This window comes from Haliotis rufescens, unplaced genomic scaffold (genome assembly GCF_023055435.1).
Source record: "Haliotis rufescens isolate VD_foot unplaced genomic scaffold, xgHalRufe1.0.p SCAF_8, whole genome shotgun sequence".
NCBI classification, from domain to species: domain Eukaryota; kingdom Metazoa; phylum Mollusca; class Gastropoda; order Lepetellida; family Haliotidae; genus Haliotis; species Haliotis rufescens.
The window spans coordinates 31,990,907-32,002,609 of record NW_025964372.1 but is presented as its reverse complement, the minus strand read 5'-3'; the positions used below and the strand labels follow the sequence as shown (position 1 = coordinate 32,002,609).

The 11,703-nt window shown below is 39.3% G+C and overlaps 1 protein-coding gene across 2 annotated transcripts; it reads left to right on the top strand.

Annotated features, from left to right (window-relative positions):
- The first annotated feature begins 220 nt into the window (after nt 1-220).
- On the top strand, nt 221-11,041 carry LOC124116003 (glycoprotein 3-alpha-L-fucosyltransferase A-like). 2 transcript variants are annotated; one of them, XM_048389667.1, is made up of 3 exons: nt 221-338; nt 4,143-4,233; nt 5,003-11,041. In XM_048389667.1, the coding sequence occupies exons 2-3, from the start codon at nt 4,159-4,161 to the stop codon at nt 6,167-6,169; spliced, it is 1,242 nt and encodes a 413-aa protein (XP_048245624.1). In that variant the 5' UTR covers nt 221-338; nt 4,143-4,158; the 3' UTR covers nt 6,170-11,041. The 2 variants fall into 2 exon arrangements, with proteins under 2 accessions (XP_048245624.1, XP_046333150.2); XM_046477194.2 differs by lacking the exon at nt 221-338 and having other exon boundaries at nt 4,072-4,233.
- Nucleotides 11,042-11,703: the final 662 nt, after the last annotated feature.

The window sequence follows — 11,703 nt, the reverse complement described above, 5'->3', positions numbered from 1 at the left end:
CGAACAATGGCAGGCGGGTTCTGTTATCACAGAAGCTCATACATGAATTATCAGTGTTTGCAAAATCACGCCCGACCTTTTAACGATTTACGTATCTCTGACGGGTTATGAGTCATAACATAAATCAACTCCCCATGTGTTCACATGCAGGGATAAGTCACCTGTTGTTTGTTGGCAATGAAAACACGCGGCACTGGCACCAGCAGGTAGATAGACAGGAGGATTGCAGAGCAATGACGACTCACTGATAGTCGGGCACTGTAGACGTAAGGTAACTGGATTAACTGGATTAACTTAAGAACTGCGTTTACCAGGAAATGAGAAGACACCAAACACAGGTAGGATCGCTTTGAATTTAGAGAGAGCGTTGAATGGATATGCTTAATGACTGTACGAAACGTGTTTAAGAAGTTTGTTTTTCCCAAGGGAGTATGAGGAAAATACACGAATTTTCACACGAATGTGTATTGTATTGCCACACCAATGGGACTGCAGTACGTCAGCAATGGGACTATATTACAACATTCAAAGCCTCACAAAAGTTTAAAGCCGTGTTTCGGTATAGACATGTTTATTTGTTTGTTGTTTAACGCCGCACTCAGCTATATGACGTCGGTCTGTAAATAATCAAGTCTGGATCATGAGCACCAATCTACACAAATGGGACCCGCAAATGGGAATGACATGGATCACACAGTCGATATTTACCTTAAGCTTAGTTTGCTCAAGACCTATTCTAACCCTTATCTTCACGGGCCGTATAGACATTCGGAGGACATTTTCAAATTTGACGCATCAATCACAAAAATGATGTAATTCTTTTTGATTCACTTGTACCATATGTTCCCGTATTTTTCTGTGGTTTACGATTGACTTGCCACGTGTGTTAAACGTTTAAGACCTGCATCTCTGAGGGGTGTCATTTTCATTATATTCACAGAACTAATACGACCTGCATCTCTTGGGGCTCTCCTCCCACACCGAGCTGTCTGACATGCCGTGATGTGACCAAAATGCTGTTCAAAACGTCGTTATGTTTTTTTCGATAGTGCGTTGTACCACCAAATCCTTATCTGAAAGATGAACCATAATCCTGAGTCCGATCAAGGAAGACAATTTCATTATATTCACAGAATTAATACCCGTCTGGATTCTCAACAATCTAAGGATTTACTTGACTTCTCGTTTGAATTGTGTCAAAACATTTGATTTTTCAACTTTCTACACTACTATTCCTTACGACAAACTTAAATTTGGATAGAGGACCTTTAGACACTGAAGTAGGCAACCCCATGTGTACCACCACCTATACTCCCTCCTTGCTGATCTCTTTTTATGCATATGAATCGATTCTGATTGGTCAATCAAAACTTGTCAAATCACAATAAACACCCTCTGATTAAAACAGCCGATTTGACGGCCGCGTCACAGCGGAAGCTAATATTCATAGAATAGTCCTTTTTTCAGTCAATGTCGTAAGGAATATTTACACAATTATATCTACAATTAAAGGTTACAAAATGCACAGATGCGGTTACTACAATATTCAAAGGCTGTGTGGCAATACATTTCGTGCAGAAAACACGATAGAAATCTACAAAGATAATGTCATGTATGTTTTGGGGACAACAGAGAGTTTTGGAAGATGGTGGCGACATTTTACTGATGTTGAGGCCTACCGCACACCTCGATCAGCCTCAAACATTTTCCTTGTGGGTTTGGGTAAGGGTATACATCTAATCGCACGTCGCTTCTCGAGCATCATTTGACCCCGGAAGTAAGTTTGACAAATCCGCAAAGCGCGCCCGGCCTTCTGATTGGATCAAACTCACGCATGCGCTAGTTTTGATTGACAGACTGGATCGGTCTGTTTGGCGCTTTTCTATATTCGACTGTGACGTGATATCATTTGTGTCACAATGAGCGATATGACGTCGTAATGGTGACGCGCGATGTAGAACGAAAGCTGTTATATGTTCGAGTGAAGTATTACGGTGTAAACAAACTGCTCGAGCATGTACAGCGCCATATTTTGTTCAAGGCTGTTGTCGTTGATTCCGTAATTCCGATCGTCAACCCACACTAAACACTGGACTCAACCCATGCCGCTTCACTCAATCTATTTGTTTACACCAAAGAGTTCGCGTTTTATTTAGTTGGTTCAAAATTCAATTTAGCGTGATCAAATCTACAGGTAACAGTATGTTTATCTCCTAAATATATACTATTCAAAACTAGATAATTAAATTTTTGTTGTGTTCATTGAAATTCCTGTATTCTGATTAGCTGAATTGGTCACCTGTTATAATGAATCGATAAACCCATGTGCAAACTGTATGAATCCATCGAGGCGCACTACTTGTATAACTGCGGAATGTCGGGGAACCCTAATATTACAGTCGAGGGAATTCCCCTTCTGCTTATGTGTATCGTCATGCACAGGACATTTAGCGACTTTGATGCATATTCATTGTCCAAACTACCATTTGAAACCGAAGGCCGAGAATGAATGAAACTGCAAACGTGCAGGCTCGCTCGCCTGTTTTTTCCCCCTCGCGAGTGGGTTCAACTTTCATGTCTTCGGGTTTCATTTATAACTAGCATTTTTCCAACTTTGTTTTACCGTAATCAGGGAAGTAATGTTTGAATCTGGCGATAACTGTCCATGTAATTTGAAACAGCCGACTTCTCCCGGACATATTTCTTCAGGTTTGTTATAGTCTGACTGTTGCAGTTCTTTTCGCCTCTTGCCTTAATTGGCAGGTCCAATGAACATTGTTTTGATCCTACTCTCCGTTGATTGGCTACTGACTGTGTAGGCGTGTCAAGTTATGTGCATTAATTAAACGATCACCTGATTCATGTCACGCCACAGTTTGTATTCCTACACCTGGAATGTTTATCAATCTCGTCATTTTTGCCTGTTTTGATACATACAACAGTTTTTTGTTAAACTATTGTAGCTGAAACATGTTTTACGTTGTCGAATTTAATTATAAGCATTGACTGTGTATTATTTTCCTGTTCATTGAGGTATGAATCGAAAAACCGATCTGCAAACTTTTGTAAGAATCCGCTACGTATATATGTGGTAGATATTTACATAACTCACATCAAAACGCAGGCCATAAACTAATAATGGGGCCTTTACACAGGATGGCGACGTTTGTGCCTCCCGTGTGCGACCATAAAATTTGCCAGGTTGTTGTTGGAGGCTCAAAGGAGGCAGAATGGTTGCCTAGGTTGTTCCAATGTAGTACACAGGAGGTTCAGGCATCGCCATGAACGCCATGGTCGCCGGCAATTTTTGAACATGTTCAAAACAGTCGCACAAAGGTCGCCGAGGAGGTTGGTTGCTCAAATGTGGCTCAAAGTAGGCAGTAGGGAAGCACAAGCATTGTCGCTGTTGCAGAATAAAGGCAAAGTGGTCGCTCAATTGTCGCCAGGTAACAGATGCGTTCTGCTGAAATATTTTCCCGTCAATCATGGGCTACGCTTCTGCCTCCCTTGTGCCTCCTTTGGGCGATCAACAGCGTGCATTGAACGATGACTGTGGCGACCGCTGTGCCTCCATTCGGCGACCACAGCAACCCTTGAGACACCATGGCAATGCTTCTGCCTCTATTCTAACTCCTTTGAGCTACCTGTTGTGCCTTCTCAGCCTGCCTATCAATAGAGGGCGTGAACCTGCAGTGTTTCATTTTGGTTGCAGACGCTGAACAACTCGAGTAGTTACTGCTGAACAACTGCTGGAGCAGTTACATAGAAACACGATTTTCTGGGTTTAGGCGACCATTGAGCGTCCTGGCCAGTTTTTGATCGCTCAAAGGTGGCACAAAGGTCGAAGCCTTGTGTAAAGGGGGCTTAACTCCCATAAAAGGGGCAACTCCGACTGTGGAGTTTTGCGAAATAACCTATAAATAACGTAAAAGACTTTTCGTTGTTGTGTATGTGCATCTTTTTAATTTTCTCCAATACAGGAAGGTAAACACATGCGTGTATGCAAACGAATCGAGTTAACAGTCTGGTTACTATCGCAGGGTATTCAGTACTATCTCGGTTGTTATTTTAGTTAAAGTTTTATGGAAAAAAATCCTTATTGTGAAAAGAGAATTATGAATGCAATTCCTACATATTTCTAGTTCTCGTGAAAGAACGATGACGATGCTACACTGGACAAGTATAAGGTCTTGGATCCGAGGGGCGTGTACTTTCACACTGAAAGGGTGCAAGGTATGTTTCTGCTTGTCGAATGAAGTGTTGCCTGCATTGACTGTCTGTTTAAGGTGGTAGCTCGGAGCACGCCTGTCGTTGATGTTTACCCTTTTCGTGAGCACCGGGTGTTTCACTTATCCATTCATATAATCTTCTCCACTATTTTGCCTTTTAACACCAGTGGAATCTGTTTCGACAGACAATTGAGATTTTATTTTTTTCATGCCCTTTCATGGAAATTGTGTGAGTGTGAGTGGCATGCGCTACCGGAGGGGAAGGACATGCTTACCCTTTTCGCGAACACCTGGGGTCATCACTGAATTACAGTGATCCATTCATATAATTTCCACTATTGACATGATCAGGTAGAAAGAGAAATGTACACTGCTATTACCTTGAACTACTGAGTGAGTGAGTATGGTTTTACTCCGCTTTGGGCAATATTCCAGCAATATCACGGCGGGGAACACCAGAAATGGGCTTTACACGTTGTACCCCTGTGGGGAGTCAAACCCGTCCATCGATGTGACAAACGAACGCTTTAACCACCAGGCTACCCCAATGACCCTTAAAGGAAGTAGTTATGTGTTCCAAGTTAGGACAATTCAGCAATTAACCGTTGCTTGCAATTATTTGTATCTAACTGCTCACAAATTACACCCACACCCCCCTTTCTGCGCACAGCTACATGACGATGTCATTGGTTGGGACCTCATAGCGTCTATTAGTCTATTTAGTGAAATTGTGTTCCTACCAATACATAACAAATAGACTTATCAATTTACAGATTCCATGTTGCTTCTACGGATTAGTGCTCACATGTACGATCATGGTGGGACTTTTCGCCCTTTCAAGGGAGCTGATGACGTCGAAATCTGAGACAAAGAAGATAGTTCTTATTGCGCGTGCACTTAACTACTCATCGAGGTCACATCCCCGAGACAATGTCCTTGAGAACCCAAAGATAATTTTGTTGTATGCCAAGACAAGGTATCAACCGGTCATGGACGAGTTATCTACGCTTCGTGGTTGCCCGGAAGTGAACTGTCGCATGACTACAAATCAGTCGTATTTACAAAGAAGCAGTGCCGTGATGTTTGCTGCGCTTTTCCTGAAGTTGAAAACTCCACCACAGCGGTACAAAGACCAAGTTTGGATTCTACATAACCACGAATCACCACGGACGAGTTGGGTTGGAAAAAGAAGTATTTGGCTACAGAGTTGGAAGAATGTGTTCAACTGGACAATTGATTACAGAAACGATAGTGATATCCCTGCTCCTTATGGTGTTTTACAAGCTAGAAATCACACCATAGATAAAGATTATTCTGCGATTTTTAAACGAAAAAAGGGCACAATTGCATGGATGGTAAGTAATTGTAAAACAGAAAGCAAAAGAATGGACTATGTTAAGGAGTTGAAGAAGTACGTCCAAGTCGACGTATATGGTGCTTGTGGAAACCATAAATGTCCAAGGAGTGATGGCCCGGCATGTTTCGAGATGTTAAGCGCAAAGTATAAATTTTATCTGTCTTTTGAAAATGCATTTTGTAAAGATTATGTAACAGAAAAATTCTTTCTATATTACGGACTCAACTTCATTTTGATAACTCGTGGGGGTGCTGATTATACTAAACATGCTGAAAACAATACTTACATAAATGCAATGGATTTTAAATCTGCTGAACAATTAGCCGTTTTTATCAAACAACTTGCCAACAATGAAACCAAATACACGGCATATTTGAAGAGAAAGGATAAATACAAACCTGTATATGAAGAATACATACGTAAGAAAGATGATGTCATTGTTTGGCGGTCGCATAGACTAGAGGCTCAGGCGATGTGTGAAGCGTGCAAAAGACTGTGGGATGTTGACAAATACAGGAAACAATATGATGACATAACAGCATGGTTTGACAAAGGCATTTGCTACGCAACACCGATAATGTGACTCATTAAAAACTGAGAAGTATATGTACCTTGATAAGTTTAGATTGTCAGGAAATCTTGATTTTTTGCATAGTTTTAGAGGGACAAGAAATGAGTATAGAGAGGTTTGTCGTTCTAAATCATCCGTCTATGTAAATACACTTGCTGTAGATATTGTCAACTCTAGTAAGCAAAATCCCAAAGCCTTTTGGTCTTATGTAAAGTCCATTCTTAGAAATCCCAGTAATAAACGCCAAGGCGATATAAGCAGTAAAGCATGGATTGAATACTTTACTCGGGTGCTCAATATTCAAGAAAATGTTACAGATACAGAATTCATGTCTTTTCTCAGTAGTTATATTGATGATATAGATAATTTGGAGATTGATGAGGGTATAAATGACATGATAAACCAGCCCTTAACTGAAGAGGAGATCGTCTTTGCTATTTCATCTTTAAAAAATAATAAAGCACCTGGCCCTGACGGCATTCCCCCTGAGGTCTATGTGGTGCGAGTGCGAGTATTTTGTTACCTTACCTTAAGATTTTGTTCAATTTCATATTTACGAAAGGGACATATCCTCCAAAGTGGTCAAAGAGTATTATATTCCCTTTACATTAGAAAGGAAGTACAAGGGATGTTAATAATTAGAGAGGCATTTCTTTGATGGACATATGTGGGAAAATATTTACTTTTATTCTTAACAAAAGACACAACGATCTTGTATGTTTTTATGACAAATTACCAGAGTGTCAGGCGGGTTTTCGCGAAGGATATTCTACAGTTGATAATGGTTTTTTCTCTACAGTGCCTTATCCAAAAATACTTGTCTAAATCAAAAGGTAGATTTTATTGTATATATGTTGATTTTCAAAAGGCTTTTGAATCGGTGAATAGAGATTCGCTATGGTATGTTATATCTACAAATTGTATCAATGGAAAGATGTTGAATATGATACGTGATATTTATGCAACAACAATTTCTTGTGTGAAACTTGATAACTTTTCTTTATCAGATTATTTCGAATGTCTTAGTGGAGTTAGACAAGGTTGCGTTTTGAGTCCTCTTTTATTTTCTATGTTTATCAATCAATTGGAAGACTCATTACAGACGTATGGTGGAAGAGGTATATTTGTCGGAGAAGATTTCAATGATCTGTTTTTATTGTTGTATGCTGATGATCTATGTATATTTGATGACTCAGTTATTGGTTTGCAAAGAAAAATTAATGTTTTATCTTCTTTTTGTAAAAAATGGGGTATGAAAGTTAACTTTGATAAAACTGAAATATTAGTTTTCCGAAATGGTGGAAAACTTAAAAATGTTGAAAAATGGTTTCATGATGATGTACATAAAAAGATAGGAACATATAGTTATTTAGGTGCTGTATTTTCAAACCGATTATCATGGTCAAAATGTTTGCAAACTTTAGTCCAGAAACATTAAACTTAAATCCCTTCCTTTACCAATATTGTTTCAAATGTTTGATACACAAATATAACCAATATTATTTTACTGTTCAGAAATCTGGGGAACCCACAATTGGAATGTTTTAGAAGCCATACAAACTAAATTTTGTAAATATTTACTTGGTGTCGGGAAATCTTGTACTAATGTTGCTTTTTTTGGGTGAATGTGGACGCTATAAATTGTATTGTGAGACTTATGTACATTGTTTGAAATATTGGTGTAAACTAACCACTATGTCAAATGAAAGTTACATGGGCTACTAACATTAAGAATATTTTGTATTTATATGGTTTGGTTTTGTATGGGAAAATCAATCTGTTGGTCACACTGATTTATTTATATGTGAGTTTTCACAAAGAGTTAAAGATTGTTATATACAAACATGGCATTCCCAAGTTAATGATTATAAACATCTAGAATGTTATTCCTTCACTCAAAACAGCATTTGTTATTGAACCGTATATTTTAAAAATCACTTGTAAAGAACCAAGAAGAATGTTATCACTATTAAGAATTGGAGAATTAAATATCATGGTGAATATTGGAAGAAAAAGTAATATTGATTTTAATTTCGATTTTGTCCATTTTGTAAGAACATCATTGAAACTCAATTACATTTTATGCTATCATGCCCATTATATGATGATATCAGACAGAAACACATTCCAAATATATATTGTAAATCTCAGTTATTTAAGCATATAGGCTCAGGCAATCTCACTGATTTACTTCAATGCTGTAAATGTATTATAGAGGCTATTGTATTACGTTCATCCCTTTTGTAATACTTGTTTAATGTTGCACCAATATGTATATCCTATATGTCAATATGTATTTGTACATGGGCCTGTGGCCTTTATACTGAATAAAGAAATTGATATTGACCGCTAACAGTTTAATATTTGGAACTTCTAATCAAAAATTGCAAATTGATACTAAAAACCTATGTAAGTATCGTAGGCAGTTTGGCAGAGTATAGGTTTTAACAGGGAATATGTATATGTCTTATATATTCCCTGAGTTAAATTAGTTAAATATATATATAGATAAATATTCACATCGTTGCCCAAATCAAATTATAACAGCAGCTGGACTATTATTACTATGGCAAACAGCACGGAGTCATGTGCAGGTCAGTGGCTCCTAATTAGTGCCAGAGAATGGCCGGTTGGCCACTGAAGCTTAACATTGTGGATGAGGTGCGGAATACTGCAGGCTGACCATGTATGTAACGTAACACGATACATGGCAGTCTGACAGTGAGGGTTAAAGGTAGTACGCTTTCTGTTAGTCGGGACTTGACCCTCGGACAGCGGCTAGGCAGGTTGGCTCTCTGACGCCTCTGATATGCTGCCTGGCCATGTCTGTCCCATCACCACAAACGTGATTATGCACATGCTGTAACTGATATACCACAAATAAAGTGTTGTGGACCCACTGATGGACTCCTGTGTTTGAAGGACAGATATCCAAACATAACAGCCCGGGATACATGGTGGAATCCAAGATCTCGGAACCTCTCTGCAACAACGTTCGTGAGCGAAATCTCCCCACAAGTCCGGTGATATCCATCCATCCTGGGTCCACATCACAACTCACGTCAAAACAGCAACTAACATTGTGAATTCGGAGAACAGTTGACCACACTGCCTTTCAACTGTGCCACGGAATCCACAATTTGGACGCTTTGCAGCTTTGTGAAAAGGTTTCCGTCACATCTTACAATAGTGACGTGTTTTTACGGCAAGTGGACCCCTGTTAATTACTTTCTGCCACCACTTAACGCTTTCTTTGTACATGTATACAATTTTCTGTCCCTGTTCCTTTTTCTCTCAGCTGTAGCATACACCTGTGTGTATATGTCCCGTCAACTTAGTAGCCTGTGCCCCTTCCCGACGTTTAGTAATATGCACTAAAATATATCAATTTGATTAGGGCGTTGTTTCACTGCTATTTGATGTATGAATGACATTGTGTGTTTCAAGTACGCCTGAGATCGGCTCGTAATGTTTTGTTAGTCATGAGCAGTAGTGTAAGAGAAATATTATGCGCCTGAAATTGAAAATGATGCTTATGATAAATGTAATGATGTTTATGATATATATTTATGATGTGTATGAGGATGCTCGTAAACCTGATATGATGTATTAATAGGTTGTATAGTTGACTTGAATGGTGTGATGTGATGAGAGTAGATGAGAGACAGGTAGAAAGGGGAGAGTTAAAAGTACGTACGCGAGAGAGAGAAAGAGAGAGTGAGTGAGAGAGAGAGAGAGCATTTATAGGTGTGACTGATCATTTACCGTTAGAATGATAAGCTATTAGCGAGCAACTGTGTGAGACTTGAGCGTCGTGTATATTATTAGTGACGGTGAATTGGTACATGGCACCTTACCATGATTCCTGTAAAGCTCTATTTTTAAAAAAATATTTTCTACCTCACTGCTCAGTGGAAACGTATTTGTGTAACAATGTTATTTATACATGGTGTACTTTATTTTATTGTGTTGATCCATGTACTTGACGTAATCTGGTGTTAATTAACACATTGTAATGTGCCGTCTGTTGTAGCAAAAAGAAAATCGGGTTCCACAGCATATATCTCAGTCTGCTTTCCTATTTTGAAACTATTGTTATTATTATACTAACTTATGGATTAATAATATACAGCTTACCGTGGATGTTGTTCAATTTTAATATGAATTCATCATTTAAACTTTGTGAATCAACCATGGTTGATACGAATCCTTGTATAATTTGTCACATCAGTACAATCTGAATGGTATAGCTATACCGTCTCTACCCTATTATATTAATTTAACATGTTTCATGCTTTAGTATTTAACTTGTATCATGTATATTGTAATTTAATCCCTACCTCATTCACAATGCTTTATAAGGACGTGGGACACGTCCTTCTTTACAGAAAGGGCGTATATCGTAGGCAGTTTGGCAGAGTATAGGTTTTAACAGGGAATATGTATATGTCTTATATATTCCCTGAGTTAAATAAGTTAAATATATATATAGATAAATATTCACATCGTTGCCCAAATCAAATTATAACAGCAGCTGGACTATTATTACTATGGCAAACAGCACGGAGTCATGTGCAGGTCAGTGGCTCCTAATTAGTGCCAGAGAATGGCCGGTTGGCCACTGAAGCTTAACATTGTGGATGAGGTGCGGAATACTGCAGGCTGACCATGTATGTAACGTAACACGATACATGGCAGTCTGACAGTGAGGGTTAAAGGTAGTACGCTTTCTGTTAGTCGGGACTTGACCCTCGGACAGCGGCTAGGCAGGTTGGCTCTCTGACGCCTCTGATATGCTGCCTGGCCATGTCTGTCCCATCACCACAAACGTGATTATGCACATGCTGTAACTGATATACCACAAATAAAGTGTTGTGGACCCACTGATGGACTCCTGTGATTGAAGGACAGATATCCCAACATAACAGCCCGGGATATAAGTTACGTACGTGTACAATGTTGTATCCTTTATCTCATTTAAAGGAGGTTAAACATTCCAGTAAAGACATAAGATGATATGAAGAGACTTCTTTGTGATTTTGAAATGGTGATAACGCCATAGTCATATAACCATACCCTTCTCCGTTGCTGATTAGTGAGTGAGTGAGTTGGGTTTGACGCCGCTTTTAACATTATATATCAGGGCGTGTCAGCTTAATGTAGGAGGAAAGCCCGAAGTGATGCAGGTCTCAGACGTTTACTACTTCGGTGAAACCCACGAGCACGGGTATGGTGCTGACAAACCTAGAAACATAATTTCGGCGAACCGGGATTCGAACCCACAATCTTAGGTTTCTGGCGTGCCCAAGGGACACAGCTCTGCACAGCGAATCGCGGCGCCTTAGACGAGTGAATTGATCTTCAGCAACCCATGCTTGTCGTAAGAGGCGAATAACGGGATTGGGTGGTCAGGCTCGCTGACTTGGTTGATGCATGTCATCGTATCCCAATTGAGTGGATCGATGCTCATGATGTCAATCACTTGATTGTCCGCTCCAGACTCGTTTATTTACAGACCGTCGTCATATAGCTGGAATATTGCTGAG